Source organism: Carcharodon carcharias, chromosome 7, assembly GCF_017639515.1.
Source record: "Carcharodon carcharias isolate sCarCar2 chromosome 7, sCarCar2.pri, whole genome shotgun sequence".
Lineage (NCBI taxonomy): Eukaryota > Metazoa > Chordata > Chondrichthyes > Lamniformes > Lamnidae > Carcharodon > Carcharodon carcharias.
Window position 1 is genome coordinate 82,888,200 of NC_054473.1, and position 23,206 is coordinate 82,911,405.

The following is a 23,206-nucleotide window of genomic DNA, read 5'->3' on the forward strand; positions in this document are numbered from 1 at the left end:
AAAATGTCTTCATGTCTATTGCTCCTTGTTCTGATGAGCACTTGTTCGTGTCACTCAGATGTGAAACTTTGGTTCCTGCACAAGATAAAGGCAGGTGTCTCAGTCCAGGGCCTCTTCCCTGTGCAGTGTGTAAACTTCAGACCAAAGTGATGGTCCAGCCTCACACTCACTGGACACATCACTGATGCCTGCACCTCGATGGTGCTTGTCATTGCTGCCAGGAGGTCATGGGCGGGTGTCACAGAGTTCCGTCATTCTCTCCGTGTGCTCTCAGCACCTTTGAGGTGGGGCTGGCCACCTCCATCTCTTCAGCATCTGTGACCAGTGACACTGGGCTCCTGAAGTGGTCAGGTGCTGAAGGCAGACAAGTTTCATGGCTGTATCTCTGTGATATGACCCAGATTACAGAGCATAAGTGAACTGCCCTCAGCCAGTCATTCATTCTCAGAGGCAATGTGAAGATCTATGGAGTGTCCTCACTGCATATTGTCATCATCCTCCTGTAATCGAGCAACTATTAGGGCCTCTGCTGCATCTCCGTGACAGGAGCATTATCACAGAGGGTTTGTGCACTGTCATAAGCCAGACTGGAGTCAAATGTTCACAGATGCAATGTGAGGATCTATGGGGTCACCTCACTGCATGTTTTTATCATCCTCCACAAATCTAGCAGCTATGAGGGCCTCCCAAGTGCACCTGCCTTGTCTGGCCCATGCGAGGGCCTCACCACTGGCACGCTCCTCACCCTCATCCCCATCGAAGTCCTCCTCACTGGAAGAGACTTCCAGCTCCTCCATCTCCTCCTCAGCCAGCTCCTCTCCCCATTGCAGCACCAGGTTGTAAAAGGCACAGCAGATGATGACGACAATGCGCGACACCCTCTGTGGACTGTGTTGCAGGGCTCCACCAGACTGGTCCAGGCACCGGAACCTCATCTTCAGCATCCCGATGGCCTGCTCCACCAAGTTGTGAGTTGCTGCATGAGCCTCATTATACCATCGCTCTGCTGCAGTCTGAAGCCGCCACATGGGTGTCATCAGCCACGGCCTCAGCGACTAGCCCTTGTCCCCAAGGAGCCATCTCTGAAGCTTCTGTGGACCCTGGAAGACTGCAGGGACCAGGGACCTGCTAGGGCTGTAGGAGTCATGGACACTCCCTGGGAACCATGCACAGACCTGCAGGATGCGTTTGTGGTAGTTTCGCACCAGTTGAGCTTTCAGCGAGTGCAAGCCCTTCTGGTTGACGTAGTTGACCACTTGTTGCCAGGAGATCTGAGCGCAGTTGATGGCTCCCTGCACCTGTGGGAAACCTGACATTTGGGCAAATCCCAGTGTTCTTGCTTCCTGGCTTTCCTGACCTGAGAAAAATGCACAAAGTTGTGTGCCTTCGCGAAGGTGGCATCCATGACCTCATGGATACATCTGTGGGTGGAGGCTTGTGATATCCCACAGAGGTCACCTGTGGAGCCCTGAAAGGAGCCACGGGCGTAAAAGTTAAGCGCTGCGGTAACCTTCATGGCCACGGGCAGTGGATGCCCTCCATGTCCCCGTGGCGCCAAATCCTGCATCAGCTGGCAGATGTGACCGACCAGTTGCCTATACAACCACAGTCTTCGGTAACACTGATTCTCAGTCATCTGCAGGAATGAAAGACAGCATCCATAGTCCCTGGATCTAGCTAGGCACTGACCAGCAATGGGTTGCTGTGATCTTCAGCTGTGTGTTTGGGAGCCCCAGCCTTCTTCCTGAGGGTGCTCCCCACTCCTCCCTTCTGCTCAGCCAGACACATCTGTTGTTCTCTTCTCCTTCGTCTCCACTCTCTGTATGCCATAAGCCATACAGTTAGGTCACCAAGCTCCATGGACGTGATGTACTCCTCCCGCAGAATGAAAGAGAGATGCATGGGTCAGATCAGGTGTTCTAAGATCCTCTCTTGGTTAAGTCTGAAGGCTCCTTACCACACCCCGAAGAGTGTTGGCCACTGCTTGGATGGCCAGAGTTTAGTGCACTGCATGGCTGCCCGAAACCCCACCCTCCTTCGCCCCACTCTACCTGACTGATTGGCAGCAGCTTTGCCCATTGGACTGCATGCTGTGCTCTCAAGCTTAGGCACAGGCATTCTCCTAACCCATGCTGCATGGCTGCACTGTTAGCTTGAGCCATGGGGGAGACTGGTCCAAAACAGGATGATGACATTGTAAGGGGCTGTGAGCGCCTCCACCAGTGACTGTTCCATGGCCAGCTTTAGCAAGGAGATTGTACAATGTACCCAGTCGTCCAATTGTTCTGCAGGCCACTAAATTGCTCATTAGTTTGCAGTCTGTGCCTATCAAGAAGATACAATAATTCTCATAATGTTATCGGAATTTATTGTAAAATAGCGTAATAGTGGAATGTGTCTGTGTCTATATGAGTCTGTGTGTGTGTGAGAGAGATTTAATTGAATGATTTAATTTAATTTAATTTAATTGAGCCTCATTGTACCGTCGCTCTGCTGCAGTCTGAAGCCACCGCATGGGTGTCATCAGCCACGGCCTCTGCGGCTAGCCCTTGTCCCCAAGAAGCCATCTCTGAAGCTTCTGTGGACCCTGGAAGACTGCAGGGACCAGGCAGCTCGTCTGGGTGCTTTGATCTAAGAGAGGTTAGGTTTGAAATGTTAATTAGATAAACATGGGGAAGTTTAGAAAAATAGGTGTCAAGGGAACATTTGCATTTTTAAATAAAACAGGCTAGATTGTTTTCAAAGGAGGGGTGAAATGTGTCACCTAGACAGGTGAACGTTAGAAACAGTGTGTTTATTTTTCCTAAAGATTACTTGTAAAACCTAGTGCTATCAGGGTGATAAGGTCCAAAAACATAGTAAAACAATGGGAATTTGCATTCAAAGGGGTAAATATGTATAAAGGAATGAAGGTTGTGTGTGTAAGGGTAGGCATTTTAAGATCTTATAAGTATGAACAGCCTCAAGCTGTTGAGTTCAAAGGACTGAAGTTAAGAAAACTCACTTGGAATTTAGCTTGTTCAGGGTATCATGTTTCTTTGTCTGGGTCTTATAAAATCTGTGTGTCTTACTGTTGCCTTAACAAAAGTGTAACTGGGAGTTAGATTGAGCAGATGTATTACAGTGAAGCTCCTGATGTGCGGTGGTGGGAAACACGGCCCACCATTGATGTGCAGATGGATGGTTACAAACTTGTTTCATGACGTCGTGAAACTGATTTTTGGCCTTCCTGCCATGTTGTCCGCTCATGCCACCAAGTATGCCAATGGGAGCAGACGATTCTATCTGTAGAGTTCTGCAATCTCTCCCCATTTAAATAATATGCTGCTTTTCTATTCTTCCGGCCAAAGTGGACAAGTTCACATTTTCTACATTACACTCCAAATTTCTGCCCTCTCACTTAACCTATCTAAATTCCTTATATCCTATTGGCAACTTACTTTCCTACCTATGTTTGTGTCATCAGCAAATTTAGCAACCATACATTCGGTCCTTTCTTCCAAGACACTGATATGGATTGTAAATAGTTGAGGCCCCAGCACTAATCCCTGTGGCACTCCACTTATCACATCTTACCAACCCAAAAATAACCCATTTATGCCTACTCTCTGTTTCTTGTTAGCTAACCAATCCTCTGTCCATGTTCATATGTTACCCCTATACCTTGAACTCTTATTTTGTGTAGTAACACTTGACGTGATACCTTATCAAATGCCTTTTTGAAATCCAAATACACCACATCTACAGGGTCTCCTTTATCCACTTTGCTTGTTACTTCCCCTAAGAACTCTAATAAATCAGTTAAACACAATTTCCTTTTCACAGAACCATGTTGACTCTGTCTGATTGTATTGTGATTTTCTAAATGTCCTGTTACTACCTCCTTAATAATGGATTCTAGCATTTTCCTTATGACAGATGTTAGGCCAACTGGCCTATAGTTTCCAGCTTTCTGTCTCCCTCCTCTCTTGAATAGAGATGTTATATTTGTGATTTTCCAATTTGCTGGGACCTTCCCAGAATCTAGGGAATTTTGGAAGATCACAACCAATGTATCCACTATCTCTGCCGCCATGTCTTTTAAAACCCTAGGATGCAGGCCATCAGGTCCAGGGGACTTATCAGCCTTCAATGCGTTTTCCCTTTGTGATTGTTTTAAGTTCCTCCCTCCCTCTTACCTCTTGATTTTCAAGTATTCTTGGGATATTTTTTGTGTCTCCACCATCGAAGACAGAGACAAAATACCTGTTCAATGCTTCCACCATTTCCTTGTTTCCCATGAATAATTCCCCAGTGTCATCATCTACAGGACCAATGCTCACTTTAGTTACTCTTTTCCCTTTTAAATACTTGTGGAAACTCTTACTGTATATCTATATATTTCTAGCTAGCGTTCTCTCATACTCTAATTTTACCCTCATTACTTTTATAATTATTCTTCGCTGGTTTCTAAAATCTGTCTAATCTTCTGACCTAATCTTCACAATTTTTATACTGTCCCCTGCCAACGCAAGATGGTCTCCTGCGCATGAGCACTGATTACACCTGTGCGGAAACCCAATGACGCCTTTGGCTAGCAAAACCTGTGAGTAAAAAAATTTCTGTGATAAAGGGGAGGGGACTATTATAACAATCAGAGAAACTTTGGTCAGGATTTCACAGCCCCTCTCTGGGCAGTGGGGTATTACGGTCCCACTGAACTGAATGAGAATTTAAATGGCTCACCGCATCCACCAGGGGGAGCAACACTGCAAATTCCTGGCCTCTGTTTTCCCTCCCCGATCACATGAGCAAAGAGTTTAAAATAACCCTGATTGACACGAGCAGTGGGAATGCAGTACATGTGCCTAGTTTCTGACTCACACCTAACTTTCTGTGTCAATTTTTTTTTTGGAAAATAATTTTTGTTAAACTAGGTGAATTTTCTTTATTTCGGTAAGTCTTTGGTTTTGATTCTGAGCTCTGTCGCTCGCAATGGCATTACAGAGTAAAATGGTACAACTGCGCATGCACCACCTTGGCAGCAAACACAGCCTTTTTAAGGGGCTTATTCTATCAATTTGATACTATCCTTAACTGCCAGCCCCTGCACCCACACTATACCCCATTCAGCCCTCCACCTTCCCATATCCACACTGTACCCCATCCAACCACCCACCCACTCACATCCACACTGTACACCAATCAACCCTCTCACATCCACACTGTACACCTTAAAAACTCCTTACCTTCTCTCATTCACTGTACCCCATCCAACACTCCACCCCCTCACACACACTGTACCACATCCAACTCCCCACACTCTCAAACACACACTGTACACCCATCCAACAACCCACACTATCACACCAACAATTTACCCAAACACCCCACCCTATCTCACCACTATACCTCATCCGACTCCCCACCCTCTCACACACTGCACCCCATTCGACCCTTCTCACACACTCTCATACACACACTGTACCCCACCCAACTCCCCACCCTCTGACACCCACACTTTACCCCATCCAATTCCCCACGCTTTCACGCAATGTACACCATTCAACTCCCCACCCGACCTCACACACACTGTACCCCATCCAACGACCCATCCTCTCAGACACACTGTACCCCATCCAACTACCCACCCTCTCTCACACACATTTTACACCATCCAACTCCCCACCCTCTCAAACCCACACTTCACCCGATCCAACTCCACACCCATTCACACACTGAACCCCATCCAACTCTCCACCCTCTCACACACAAACTTTACCCCATCCAACTCCCCACCCTCTCACACACTGTACCCCATCCAACTCCCCAAACTCTCACACACTGAACCCCATCCAACTCCCCACCCTCTCACACACACATTGTACCCCACCCAACTCCGCACCCTCTCACACACACACTGTATCCCATCCAACTCCCCACAATCTCAAACACTGTACCCCATCCAACTATCCCACCCTCTCACACACACAATGTACCCCATCAAACTCACCACCCTCTTTCACACACAGTACCCCATCCAACACCCCAAACTATCACACCAACACTTTACCCAATTCAACTCCCCACCCTCTCTCACACATTATAAACCATCCGACACGCCACCCACTCATAGACACGCTGCACCCCATCCGACGCCCCAACCTCTCTCACACACACTGCACCCCATCCGAGCCTCCACCCTCTCTCACAAACACACTGTACCCCATCCAACTCCCCACCCTCTCACACACAGTGTACACCATCCAACTCCCCACCCTCTCACACACTCTGTATCCCATCCAACACCCCAACCTCTCACACACACACTGCATCCCATCCAAACCCCCACACTCTCTCACACACATTGTACCCCATCTAAATCCCTACCCTCTCAAAACCACACTTTACCCCACCCAACTTCACACCTTCTCACACACGCTTTACCCCATCCAACTCCCCATCCTCTCACACACTGTACCCCATCCAAATCCCCATCCTCCCTCACAAACACTGTACCCTATCCAACCACCCACCATCTCAAACACACTGTGACCCATCCAACTCCCCACCCACTCACACCCACACTTTACCCTATCCAACCATCCACCATCTCAAACAAACTGTGACCTATCCAACTCCCCACCCTTTCACACCCACACTTTACCCCATCCAACTCCCCACCCTCTCACACCCACACTTTACCCTATCCAACCACCCACCATCTCAAACACACTGTGACCTATCCAACTCCCCACCCTTTCACACCCACACTTTACCCCATCCAACTCCCCACCCTCTCACACCCACACTTTACCCCATCCAACTCCCCACCCTCTCTGACATGCTGTACCCCATCCAACACCCCACCCTCTCACACCCACACTGTACCCATCCAACTTCCTACCCTCTCTCAAACACACTGTACACCATCCAACACCCCACCCTCTCACAGACACAGTCCCCATCTAACTCCCCATCCTCTAACACAGACGGTATCCCATCCAACCGCCCACCCTATCACACACACTATACCACATCCAACCTCCCACCCTCTCTCACACACTGTACCCCATCCAACACCCCACCCTCTCTCACACAATGTACCCCTTACAACTCCCCGCCCTCTCACACACACACTGTACCCCATTCAACTCCACACGCTCTCTCACACACTGTACCCCATCCAACACCCCAACCGCACGCACACACATTGTACCCCATCCAACTCCACACCCTCTGACAAAGACAGTGTTCAACATCCGACTCCCCAGCCTCAGTCACACACTGTACCCCTTCGAATGCCCCATCCTTTCACAATCACACTGTACCCCATTCAACATCCCACCCTCCTTCAAACACTGTACCCCATGCAACACCCCACACTCTCTCCCACACTGTACCCCATCCAATGACCCACCCACTCACACTTTACACCATCCAACTCCCCAAACTCTCACACACTGTACCCCATCTAAGCCCCACCCTCTCACACCCACTGTACCCAATGAAACTCCCCACCCTCTCTCACACACTGTACCCCATCCAAGTCCCTACCCTCTCTCACACTGCATCCCATGCAACACCCCAACCTCTTTCACACACTGTACCCCATCCTACTCCCCAGACTCACACACACACTGAACACCATCCAAATCATCACCCTCTCACACATACTGTACTCCATCCAACTCCCCACCATCTCACACACACTTTACCCTACCCAACTACCCCACCCTCTCTCACACGTACGCTGCACCCCATCCAACTCCCCACCTCCCCAACACACACTGCACCCCATTCAACTTCCCACTCTCTCACACACACACCATGCCCCATTAAACTCCCCACCCTCTCTCACACACTGTGCCCCATCCAAATTGCCCACCCTCCCTTTCTCACACACTCAACTCCATCCAATGCCCTACACTCACACACACACTTTACCCCATCCAACTAACTACCTCTCAAACACACTGTACCCCATCCAACTCCCCATCCTCTCAAACACATTGTATCCCATCCACCTCCTCACCCTCTCACACACACACTTTACCCCATCCAACTCCCCACTTAATCACACACACTGTACCCCATCCAACTCCCCACCCTCTCTCACACACTGAACCCCATCCAAATCCCCACCAACCCTCAAACACACTGTGCCCAATCCAACTACCACCCTCTCACGCCCACACATTACCCCATCCAACACCCCACCCTCTCTGACACACTGTACCCCATCCAACTTCCCACCCTCGCTGACACACTGTACCCAATCCAACTCCCCACCCTCTCTCACACACACGCAGCACCCCATCCAACTCCCCACCCTCTCTCACACACACGCTGCACCCCATCCAACTCCCCACCCTCTCTCACACACAGTACACCATCCAACACCCCACCTAATCACACGAACACTTTACCCCATTCAATTCCACACCCTCTCTCACACACTGTATCCCATCTGACTACCCACTGTCACACACACACTGCAGCCCATCCGACTCCCCACCCTCTCTCAGACACACAATGTAGCCCATCCAACTCCACGCCCTCTCACACACTGTACCCCATCCAACCACCCTCTCCCACACACTGTACCCCATCCAGCTCCCCACCCTCTCAAACCCACAGTTTACCCCAACCAAATCCCCACCCTCTCACACACACTGTACCCGATCCAACTCCCCACCCTCTCTCACACACACTGTACCCCATCCAAATCCCCCACCCTCTCTCGCACGCACACAGTACCCCATCCAAAACCCCATCCTCTAATGAACACGGTACCCCATCCAACTACCCCGCCCTCTCTCACACATGCTGCACCCCATAAAACTCACCACCATCTCACATACACTGTACCCCATCCAACTCCCCACCCTCTCTCACTCACTGTACCCCATCCAAATCCCCACCCTCCCTCAAACACACTGTACCCCATCCAACCACCCACCATCTCACACACACTGTGCCCAATCCAACTACCACCCTCTCACGCCCACACATTACCCCATCCAACTCCCCACACTCACTGACACACTGTACCCCATCCAACTTCCCATCCTCTCTCAAGCACACAGTACACCGTCCAACACCCCACACTCTCTCACACTGTACCCCATCCAACTCCCCACACTCTCACGCACACTGTACCCCATCCAACTACCACAGCCTCTCTCATACACACGCTGCACCCCATCCAACTCCCCACCCTCTCTCACACACTGTACACCAACCAACGCCCCATCCTGTCACACCAACACTTTACCCCATTCAACACCCCACACTCTCTCACACGCTATAACCCATCCAAAACCCCAACCTTTCACACACATTGTACCCCAACCAACTCCCCACCTCTCACACACACTGAAACCCATCCCACTCCCCACCCTCTCTCACACACTGTACCCCATCCAACACCCACGCTCTTTCACACACTGTAACCCATCCAACACCCCACCCACTTTCACACACTGTAACCCATCCAACTGCCCACCCTCTCTCACACACGGTATCCCATCCAAGTTCCCACCCTCTCTCGCACCCTGTACCCCATGCAACCCCACACACTCTCTCACACACAGTACCCCATCCTACACCCCACACTCTCACAGACAAGACTCCATCCAAATCACCACCCTCTCACACACACTGTACCCCATCCAACTACCCCACCCTCTCTTGCACACATGCTGCACCCCATCCAACTCCCCATCCTCTCACATACACTTTACCCCATCCAACTCCCCAGTCTTTCACACATACATTGTACCCCATCTAACTCACCAACCTCTCACACAAACTGTGCCCCATCCAAATCCCCACTCTCGCAAACACACACTGTGCCACCTTAAACACCCCACCCTCTTTCACACCCTGTAGCCCATCCAACTCCCCACCCTCTCATACACACACTGTACCCCATCCAACTCCCCACACTCTCACACACTGTACCCCATCCAACACCCCACCCACTTTCACACACTGTAACCCATCCAACTGCCCACACCCTCTCACACACTGTATCCCATCCAAGTCCCCACCCTCTCTCGCACCCTGTACCCCATCCAACTCCCCACCCTCTCTCACACTCTGTAGGCCACCCAACAACCACCCTCTCACACGCACTAACCCATCTAACCTACCATCCTCTCTCACACACTTACAACCCTCCACCCTTGCACACGCACTGTGCCTTATCCAACTCCTTGCCCTCTCTCACTCAAACACTATCCCATCCAATTCCCCACCCACTCACACTCACCATGCCCCATTAAACTCCCCACCCTCTCTCACACACTGTGCCCTATCCAACTCCCCACACTCACACACACACACTGTACCTAACCAACTTCCTAGCCTCTCTCACACATACTATAACCCATCCAACTCCCCACCCTCTCACACACACTGTACCCCATCCAAATTGCCCACCCTCCCTTTCTCACACACTCAACTCCATCCAATGCCCTACACTCTCACACACACACTTTACCCCATCCAACTAACTACCTCTCAAACACACTGTACCCCATCCAACTCCCCACCCTCTCAAACATATTGTATCCCATCCACCTCCTCACCCTCTCACACACACACTTTACCCCATCCAACTCCCCACTTAATCACACACACTGTACCCCATCCAACTCCCCACACTCTCACACACTGTACCCCATCCAACACCCCACCCACTTTCACACACTAACCCATCCAACTGCCCACCCTCTCTCACACACTGTATCCCATCCAAGTCCACACCCTCTCTCGCACCCTGTACCCCATCCAACTCCCCACCCTCTCTCACACTCTGTACGCCACCCAACAACCACCCTCTCACACGCACTAACCCATCTAACCTACCATCCCCTCTCACACACTTACAACCCTCCACCCTTGCACACGCACTGTGCCTCATCCAACTCCTTGCCCTCTCTCACTCAAACACTATCCCATCCAACTCCCCACCCACTCACACACATCATGCCCCATTCAAACCCCCTCCCTCTCTCACACACTTAACTCCTTCCAACCGCCCACCCACTCTCATACACACTTAACCCCATCCAACTCCTCATCCTCTCTCAAACACAGTTGACCCCATTCAACTCCCCACCCTCTCACACCCAGGCGTTACCCCATCCAACTCCCCACCCTTTCTGACACACTGTACCCCATCCAACTCCCCACCCTCTCACACACACACTGTACCCATCCAACTTCCCACCCTCTCTCAAACACACTGTACACCGTCCAACTCCCCAAACTCTCACACACTGTACCCCAACCAACTCCCCACCCTCTCTCACACACACGCTGCACCACATCCAACTCACCACCCTCTCACACACACTGTACCCCATCCAAAACCCCATCCTCTAACGAACACTGTACCCCATTCAACTACCCCACCCTCTCTCACACACACGCTGCACCCCATCCAACTCCCCACCCTCTCACACACAAGGTACCCCATCCAACTGCCCCACCCTCCCTCAAACAAACTGAACCCCATCCAACTCCCCACCCTCTCTCATGCACTGTACCCATCCAAATCCCCACCCTCCCTCAAACAAACTGTATCCCATCCAACTCCCCACCCACTCTGACGCACTGCACCCCATTCAACTCCCGACCCTCTCACGCACACTCTACGCCATCCAACTACCACAGCCTCTCTCATACAGATGCTGCACCCCATCCAACTCCCCACCCTCTCTCACACACTGTACACCAACCAACGCCCCATCCTGTCACACCAACACTTTACCCCATTCAACTCCCCACGCTTTCTCACACACTGTAGCCCATCCGACTTCCCACCCTCCCACACACACACTGCACCCTATCTGACCCCCCACCGTCTCTCAGACACACACTGTAGCCCATCCAACTCCCCACCCTCTCTCACACACTTTAACCTAACCAACTGCACACCCTCTCACCCACACTGTACCCCATCCAACTCTCCACCCTCTCACACACACTGTACCCCATCTAACTACCCCACGCTCTCTCACACACACACTGTACCCCATTCAACTCCCCACCCTATCACAGACACTGTACACAATCCAACCTCCCACGCACTCTCACATGCTGTAACACTTCCAACTCCCCACCCTCTCACACACACTGTACCCCATCTAACTCCCCCACGCTATCTCACACACACACTGTACCTCTTCCAACTCCCCATCCTCTCTCACACAATGCACCCCATCCAACACCCCACCCTCTCTTACACAATTTACCCCCTACAAATCACCGACCTCTCTCACACACTGAATACCATCCATCTCGACACCCGCTCTCACACACAGTACCCCATCCAACTCCACACACTCTCTCACACGCTGTACCCCAACCAACTCCCCACCCTCTCTCACATGCTATACCCCATTCAACTCCCCAAGCTTTCAGACATACTGTACCCCATTCAACATCCCACCCTCCCTCACACACTGTACCCCATCCAACTCCCCACACTCTCTCCCACACTGTACCCCATCTAAGCCCCACCCTCTCTCACACACTGTACCCCATCCAAGTCCCTACCCGGTCTCACACTGTATCCCATGCAACACCCCAACCTCTTTCACACACGGTACCCCATCCTACTCCCCAGACTCATACACACACTGTACACCATCCAAATCATCACCCTCTCGCACATACTGTACTCCATCCAACTCCCCACCATCTCACACACACTTTACCCCACCCAACTACCCCACCCTCTCTCACACGTACGCTGCACCCCATCCAACTCCCCACCTCCCCAACACACACTGTACCCCATTCAACTTCCCACTCTCTCACACACACCACTCCCCATTAAACTCCCCACCCTCTCTCACACACTGTACCCCATCCAACACCCCACCCACTTTCACACACTGTAACCCATCCAACTGCCCACACCCTCTCACACACTGTATCCCATCCAAGTCCCCACCCTCTCTCGCACCCTGTACCCCATCCAACTCCCCACCCTCTCTCACACTCTGTAGGCCACCCAACAACCACCCTCTCACACGCACTAACCCATCTAACCTACCATCCTCTCTCACACACTTACAACCCTCCACCCTTGCACACGCACTGTGCCTTATCCAACTCCTTGCCCTCTCTCACTCAAACACTATCCCATCCAATTCCCCACCCACTCACACTCACCATGCCCCATTAAACTCCCCACCCTCTCTCACACACTGTGCCCTATCCAACTCCCCACACTCACACACACACACTGTACCTAACCAACTTCCTAGCCTCTCTCACACATACTATAACCCATCCAACTCCCCACCCTCTCACACACACTGTACCCCATCCAAATTGCCCACCCTCCCTTTCTCACACACTCAACTCCATCCAATGCCCTACACTCTCACACACACACTTTACCCCATCCAACTAACTACCTCTCAAACACACTGTACCCCATCCAACTCCCCACCCTCTCAAACATATTGTATCCCATCCACCTCCTCACCCTCTCACACACACACTTTACCCCATCCAACTCCCCACTTAATCACACACACTGTACCCCATCCAACTCCCCACACTCTCACACACTGTACCCCATCCAACACCCCACCCACTTTCACACACTAACCCATCCAACTGCCCACCCTCTCTCACACACTGTATCCCATCCAAGTCCACACCCTCTCTCGCACCCTGTACCCCATCCAACTCCCCACCCTCTCTCACACTCTGTACGCCACCCAACAACCACCCTCTCACACGCACTAACCCATCTAACCTACCATCCCCTCTCACACACTTACAACCCTCCACCCTTGCACACGCACTGTGCCTCATCCAACTCCTTGCCCTCTCTCACTCAAACACTATCCCATCCAACTCCCCACCCACTCACACACATCATGCCCCATTCAAACCCCCTCCCTCTCTCACACACTTAACTCCTTCCAACCGCCCACCCACTCTCATACACACTTAACCCCATCCAACTCCTCATCCTCTCTCAAACACAGTTGACCCCATTCAACTCCCCACCCTCTCACACCCAGGCGTTACCCCATCCAACTCCCCACCCTTTCTGACACACTGTACCCCATCCAACTCCCCACCCTCTCACACACACACTGTACCCATCCAACTTCCCACCCTCTCTCAAACACACTGTACACCGTCCAACTCCCCAAACTCTCACACACTGTACCCCAACCAACTCCCCACCCTCTCTCACACACACGCTGCACCACATCCAACTCACCACCCTCTCACACACACTGTACCCCATCCAAAACCCCATCCTCTAACGAACACTGTACCCCATTCAACTACCCCACCCTCTCTCACACACACGCTGCACCCCATCCAACTCCCCACCCTCTCACACACAAGGTACCCCATCCAACTGCCCCACCCTCCCTCAAACAAACTGAACCCCATCCAACTCCCCACCCTCTCTCATGCACTGTACCCATCCAAATCCCCACCCTCCCTCAAACAAACTGTATCCCATCCAACTCCCCACCCACTCTGACGCACTGCACCCCATTCAACTCCCGACCCTCTCACGCACACTCTACGCCATCCAACTACCACAGCCTCTCTCATACAGATGCTGCACCCCATCCAACTCCCCACCCTCTCTCACACACTGTACACCAACCAACGCCCCATCCTGTCACACCAACACTTTACCCCATTCAACTCCCCACGCTTTCTCACACACTGTAGCCCATCCGACTTCCCACCCTCCCACACACACACTGCACCCTATCTGACCCCCCACCGTCTCTCAGACACACACTGTAGCCCATCCAACTCCCCACCCTCTCTCACACACTTTAACCTAACCAACTGCACACCCTCTCACCCACACTGTACCCCATCCAACTCTCCACCCTCTCACACACACTGTACCCCATCTAACTACCCCACGCTCTCTCACACACACACTGTACCCCATTCAACTCCCCACCCTATCACAGACACTGTACACAATCCAACCTCCCACGCACTCTCACATGCTGTAACACTTCCAACTCCCCACCCTCTCACACACACTGTACCCCATCTAACTCCCCCACGCTATCTCACACACACACTGTACCTCTTCCAACTCCCCATCCTCTCTCACACAATGCACCCCATCCAACACCCCACCCTCTCTTACACAATTTACCCCCTACAAATCACCGACCTCTCTCACACACTGAATACCATCCATCTCGACACCCGCTCTCACACACAGTACCCCATCCAACTCCACACACTCTCTCACACGCTGTACCCCAACCAACTCCCCACCCTCTCTCACATGCTATACCCCATTCAACTCCCCAAGCTTTCAGACATACTGTACCCCATTCAACATCCCACCCTCCCTCACACACTGTACCCCATCCAACTCCCCACACTCTCTCCCACACTGTACCCCATCTAAGCCCCACCCTCTCTCACACACTGTACCCCATCCAAGTCCCTACCCGGTCTCACACTGTATCCCATGCAACACCCCAACCTCTTTCACACACGGTACCCCATCCTACTCCCCAGACTCATACACACACTGTACACCATCCAAATCATCACCCTCTCGCACATACTGTACTCCATCCAACTCCCCACCATCTCACACACACTTTACCCCACCCAACTACCCCACCCTCTCTCACACGTACGCTGCACCCCATCCAACTCCCCACCTCCCCAACACACACTGTACCCCATTCAACTTCCCACTCTCTCACACACACCACTCCCCATTAAACTCCCCACCCTCTCTCACACACTGTGCCCCATCCAACTCCCCACACTCAAACACACATAGTACCTATTCAACTTCCTACCCTCTCTCACACACACTTTTACCCATCCAACTCCTCACCCTCTCACACACACTGTACCCCATCCAAATTGCCCACCCTCCCTTTCTCACACACTCAACTCCATCCAATGCCCTACACTCTCACACACACACTTTACTCCATCCAACTCCCTACCTCTCAAACACACTGTACCCCATCCAACTCCCCATCCTCTCAAACACATTGTATCCCATCCACCTCCTCACCCTCTCACACACACACTTTACCCCATTCAACTCCCCACCTAATCACACACACTGTACCCCATCCAACTCCCCACCCTCTCTCACACACTGTAACCCATCCAACACCCCACCCTCTCTCACACACTGTACCCCATCCAACTCCCCACCCTCTCTCACACACTGTACCCCATCCAACTCCCCACCCTCTCTCACACACACTGTACCCCATCCAAATCCCCATCCTCCCTCAAACACACTGTGCCCCATCCAACCAACCACCATCTCACACACACTGTGCCCAATCCAACTACCACACTCTCACGCCCACACATTACCCCAACCAACTCCCCACCCTCTCTGACACACTGTACCCCATCCAACTTCCCTACCTCTCTGAAGCACACAGTACACTGTCCAACTCCCCACACTTTCACACACAGTACCCAATCCAAATCCCCACCCTCTCTCACACACACGCTGCACCCCATCCAACTCCCCACCCTCTCTCACACACAGTACACCATCCAACACCCCACCTAATCACACGAACACTTTACCCCATTCAATTCCCCACCCTCTCTCACACACTGTATCCCATCTGACTTCCCACTGTCACACACACACTGCAGCCCATCCGACTCCCCACCCTCTCTCGGACACACAATGTAGACCATCCAACCACCCTCTCACACACACTGTACCCCTTCCAACTCCCCACCCTCTCAAACCCACACTTTACCCCAACCAAATCCCCACCCTCTCACACACACTGTACCCGATCCATCTCCCCACCCTCTCTCACACACACTGTACCCCATCCAAATCCCCCACCCTCTCTCGCACGCACACCGAACCCCATCTGAAACCCCATCCTCTAACGAACACGGTACCCCATCCAACTACCCCGCCCTCTCTCACACACGCTGCACCCCATAAAACTCACCACCATCTCTCACACACTGTACCCCACCCTCTCTGACACACTGTACCCCATCCAAATCCCCACCCTCCCTCAAACACACTGTACCCCATCCAACCACCCACCATCTCACACACACTGTGCCCAATCCATCAACCACCCTCTCACGCCCGCACTTTACCCCATCCAACTCCCCACACTCACTGACACACTGTACCCCATACAACTTCCCATCCTCTCTCAAGCACACGCTGCACCCCTTCCAACTCCCCACCCTCTCTCACACACTGTACACCAACCAACGCCTCACCCTATCACACCAACACTTTACCCCATTCAACACCCCACACTCTCTCACACGCTATAACCCATCCAAAACCCCAACCTTTCACACACATTGTACCCCAACCAACTCCCCACCTCTCACACACACTGAAACCCATCCCACTCCCCACCCTCTCTCACACACTGTACCCCATCCAACACCCACGCTCTTTCACACACTGTAACCCATCCAACACCCCACCCACTTTCACACACTGTATCCCATCCAAGTCCCTACCCTCTCTCGCACCCTGTACCGCATGCAACCCCACACACTCTCTCACACACAGTACCCCATCCTACACCCCACACTCTCACAGACAAGACACCATCCAAATCACCACCCTCTCACACACACTGTACCCCATCCAACTACCCCACCGTCTCTCACACACACGCTGCACCCCATCCAACTCCCCACCCTCTCACATACACTTTACCCCATCCAACTCCCCAGTCTTTCACACATACATTGTACCCCATCTAACTCACCAACCTCTCACACAAACTGTGCTCCATCTAATTCCCCACTCTCGCAAACACACACTGTGCCACCTTAAACACCCCACACTGTTTCACACCCTGTAGCCCATCCAACTCCCCACCCTCTCACACACACACTTTACCACATCCAACTCCCCACCCTCTTTCACACCCTGTAGCCCATCCAACTCCGCACCCTCTCACACACACACTTTACCCCATCCAACTCCCCACCCTTTCTGACACACTGTACCCCATCCAACTCCCCACCCTCTCACACACACATTGTACCCATCCAACTTCCCACCCTCTCTCAAACACTGTCCACCGTTCAACTCCCCAAACTCTCACACACTGTACCCCAACCAACTCCCCACCCTCTCTCACACACACGCTGCACCACATCCAACTCACCACCCTCTCTCACACACACTTTACCCCATCCAAAACCCCATTCTCTAACGAACACTGTACCCCATTCAACTACCCCACCTTCTCTCACACACACGCTGCACCCCATCCAACTCCCCAAACTCTCACACACACGGTACCCCATCTAACTGCCCCACCCTCCCTCAAACAAACTGAACCCCATCCAACTCCCCACCCTCTCTGACGCTCTGCACCCCATCCAACTTCCCATCCTCTCTCAAGCACACAGTACAGCGTCCAACTCCCCACACTCTCTCACATTGTACCCCATCCAACTCCCCACCCTCTCACACACACACTGTACCCATCCAACTTCCCACCCTCTCTCAAACACACTGTACACCGTCCAACTCCCCAAACTCTCACACACTGTACCCCAACCAACGCCCCACCCTCTCTCACACACACGCTGCACCACATCCAACTCACCACCCTCTCACACACACTGTACCCCATCCAAAACCCCATCCTCTAACGAACACTGTACCCCATTCAACTACCCCACCCTCTCTCACACACACGCTGCACCCCATCCAACTCCCCACCCTCTCACACACAAGGTACCCCATCCAACTGCCCCACCCTCCCTCAAACAAACTGAACCCCATCCAACTCCCCACCCTCTCTCATGCACTGTACCCATCCAAATCCCCACCCTCCCTCAAACAAACTGTATCCCATCCAACTCCCCACCCACTCTGACGCACTGCACCCCATTCAACTCCCGACCCTCTCACGCACACTCTACGCCATCCAACTACCACAGCCTCTCTCATACAGATGCTGCACCCCATCCAACTCCCCACCCTCTCTCACACACTGTACACCAACCAACGCCCCATCCTGTCACACCAACACTTTACCCCATTCAACTCCCCACGCTTTCTCACACACTGTAGCCCATCCGACTTCCCACCCTCCCACACACACACTGCACCCTATCTGACCCCCCACCGTCTCTCAGACACACACTGTAGCCCATCCAACTCCCCACCCTCTCTCACACACTTTAACCTAACCAACTGCACACCCTCTCACCCACACTGTACCCCATCCAACTCTCCACCCTCTCACACACACTGTACCCCATCTAACTACCCCACGCTCTCTCACACACACACTGTACCCCATTCAACTCCCCACCCTATCACAGACACTGTACACAATCCAACCTCCCACGCACTCTCACATGCTGTAACACTTCCAACTCCCCACCCTCTCACACACACTGTACCCCATCTAACCCCCCACGCTATCTCACACACACACTGTACCTCTTCCAACTCCCCATCCTCTCTCACACAATGCACCCCATCCAACACCCCACCCTCTCTTACACAATTTACCCCCTACAAATCACCGACCTCTCTCACACACTGAATACCATCCATCTCGACACCCGCTCTCACACACAGTACCCCATCCAACTCCACACACTCTCTCACACGCTGTACCCCAACCAACTCCCCACCCTCTCTCACATGCTATACCCCATTCAACTCCCCAAGCTTTCAGACATACTGTACCCCATTCAACATCCCACCCTCCCTCACACACTGTACCCCATCCAACTCCCCACACTCTCTCCCACACTGTACCCCATCTAAGCCCCACCCTCTCTCACACACTGTACCCCATCCAAGTCCCTACCCGGTCTCACACTGTATCCCATGCAACACCCCAACCTCTTTCACACACGGTACCCCATCCTACTCCCCAGACTCATACACACACTGTACACCATCCAAATCATCACCCTCTCGCACATACTGTACTCCATCCAACTCCCCACCATCTCACACACACTTTACCCCACCCAACTACCCCACCCTCTCTCACACGTACGCTGCACCCCATCCAACTCCCCACCTCCCCAACACACACTGTACCCCATTCAACTTCCCACTCTCTCACACACACCACGCCCCATTAAACTCCCCACCTTCTCTCACACACTGTGCCCCATCCAACTCCCCACACTCAAACACACATAGTACCTATCCAACTTCCTACCCTCTCTCACACACACTTTTACCCATCCAACTCCTCACCCTCTCACACACACTGTACCCCATCCAACTCCCCACCCTCTCTCACACACTGTACCCCATCCAACTCCCCACCCTCTCTCACACAAACTGTACCCCATCCAAATCTCCACCCTCCCTCAAACACACTGTGCCCCATCCAACCACCCACCATCTCACACACACTGTGCCCAATCCAACTACCACCCTCTCACGCCCACACATTACCCCATCCAACTCCCCACCCTCTCTCACACACTGTACCCCATCCAACTCCCCACCCTCTCTCACACACTGTACCCCATCCAACTCCCCACCCTCTCTCACACACTGTACCCCATCCAACACCCCACCCTCTCTCACACACTGTACCCCATCCAACTCCCCACCCTCTCTCACACACACTGTACCCCATCCAAATCTCCACCCTCCCTCAAACACACTGTGCCCCATCCAACCACCCACCATCTCACACACACTGTGCCCAATCCAACTACCACCCTCTCACGCCCACACATTACCCCATCCAACTCCCCACCCTCTCTCACACACTGTACCCATCCAACTTCCCATCCTCTCAAGCACACAGTACACCGTCCAACTCCCCACACTCTCTCACACTGTACCCCATCCAACTCCCCACACTCTCACGCACACTGTACCCCATCCAACTACCACAGCCTCTCTCATACACACGCTGCACCCCATCCAACTCCCCACCCTCTCTCACACACTGTACACCAACCAACGCCTCACCCTATCACACCAACACTTTACCCCATTCAACACCCCACCCTCTCTCACACGCTATAACCCATCCAAAACCCCAACCTTTCACACACATTGTACCCCAACCAACTCCCCACCTCTCACACACACTGAAACCCATCCCACTCCCCACCCTCTCTAACACACTGTACCCCATCCAACACCCACGCTCTTTCACACACTGTAACCCATCCAACTGCCCACCCTCTCTCACACACTGTATCCCATCCAAGTCCCTACCCTCTCTCGCACCCTATACCCCATGCAACCCCACACACTCTCTCACACACAGTACCCCAACCTACACCCCCCACTCTCACAGACAAGACACCATCCAAATCACCACCCTCTCACACACACTGTACACCATCCAACTACCCCACCCTCTCTCACACACATGCTGCACCCCATCCAACTCCCCACCCCCTCACATACACTTTACCCCATCCAACTCCCCAGTCTTTCACACATACATTGTACCCCATCTGACTCACCAACCTCTCACACAAACTGTGCCCCATCCAACTCCCCACCCTCGCAAACACACACTGTGCCACCTTAAACACCCCATCCTCTTTCACACCCTGTAGCCCATCCAACTCCCTACCCTCTCACACACACACTTTACCACATCCAACTCCCCACCCTCTTTCACAACCTGTAGCCCATCCAACTCCCCACCCTCTTACATACACACTGTACCCCATCCAACTCCCCACCCTCTCTCACACCCTGTACCCCATCCAACTCCCCACCCTCTCACACACACTGTACCCCATCCAACTCCCCACCCTCTCACACACACACTGTACCCCATCCAACTCCCCACTCTCTCACACACTGTACCCCATCCAACACCCCACCCTCTCTCGCACCCTGTACCCCTTCCAACTCCCCACCCTCTCTCACACCCTGTACGCAACCCAACCACCATCCTCTCACACGCACTAACCCATCCACCCTACCATCCTCTCTCACACACTTACAACCCTCCACCCTTGCACACGCACTGTGCCTCATCCAACTCCTTGCCCTCTCTCACTCAAACACTATCCCATCCAACTCCCCACCCACTCACACACATCATGCCCCATTCAAACCCCCTCCCTCTCTCACACACTTAACCCCTTCCAACCGCCCACCCACTCTCATACACACTTGACCCCATCCAACTCTTCATCCTCTCTCAAACACAGTTGACCCCATTGAACTCCCCACCCTCTCACACCCAGGCGTTACCCCATCCAACTCCCCACCCTTTCTGACACACTGTACCCCATCCAACTCCCCACCCTCTCACACACACACTGTACCCATCCAACTTCCCACTCTCTCTCAAACACACTGTACACCATCCAACTCCCCAAACTCTCACACACTGTACCCCAACCAACTCCCCACCCTCTCTCACACACACGCTGCACCACATCCATCTCACCACCCTCTCTCACACACACTGTACCCCATCCAAAACCCCATCCTCTAACGAACACTGTACCCCATTCAACTACCCCACCCTCTCTCACACACACGCTGCACCCCATCCAACTCTCCACCCTCTCACACACACGGTACCCCATCCAACTGCCCCACCCTCCCTCAAACAAACTGAACCCCATCCAACTCCCCACCCTCTCTCACGCACTGTACCCATCCAAATCCCCACCCTCCCTCAAACAAACTGTATCCCATCCAACTCCCCACCCTCTCTCACGCTCTGCACCCCATCCAACTTCCCATCCTCTCTCAAGCACACAGTACACCATCCAACTCCCCACACTCTCTCACATTGTACCCCATCCAACTCCCCACCGTCTCACGCATACTGCGCGCCATCGAACTACCACAGCCTCTCTCATACAGATGCTGCATCCCATCCAACTCCCCACCCTCTCTCACACACTGTACACCAACCAACGCCCCATCCTGTCACACCAACACTTTACCCCATTCAACTCCCCACGCTTTCTCAAGCACTGTAGCCCATCTGACTTCCCACCCTCCCACACACACATTGCACCCTATCTGACCCCCCACCGTCTCTCAGACACACACTGTAGCCCTTCCAACTCCCCACCCTCTCTCACACACTTTAACCCAACCAACCGCCCACTCTCTCACACACACTGTACCCCATCCAACTCTCCACCCTCTCACACACACTGTACCCCATCTAACTACCCCACGCTCTCTCACACACACACTGTACCCCATCCAACTCCC

At 52.8% G+C, this 23,206-nt stretch overlaps 1 protein-coding gene across 1 annotated transcript in view; it reads right to left on the minus strand.

The window, feature by feature from the left end:
• LOC121280008 (histone H2B.1-like) overlaps nucleotides 1-23,206 on the minus strand; it is a 151,822-nt gene that overhangs the window by 62,631 nt on the left and 65,985 nt on the right. The window contains exon 3 of the mRNA XM_041191639.1: nucleotides 1,176-1,298. Coding sequence (XP_041047573.1) covers nucleotides 1,176-1,298 — 123 coding nt within the window. The remainder of the gene's footprint in view (nucleotides 1-1,175; nucleotides 1,299-23,206) is intronic.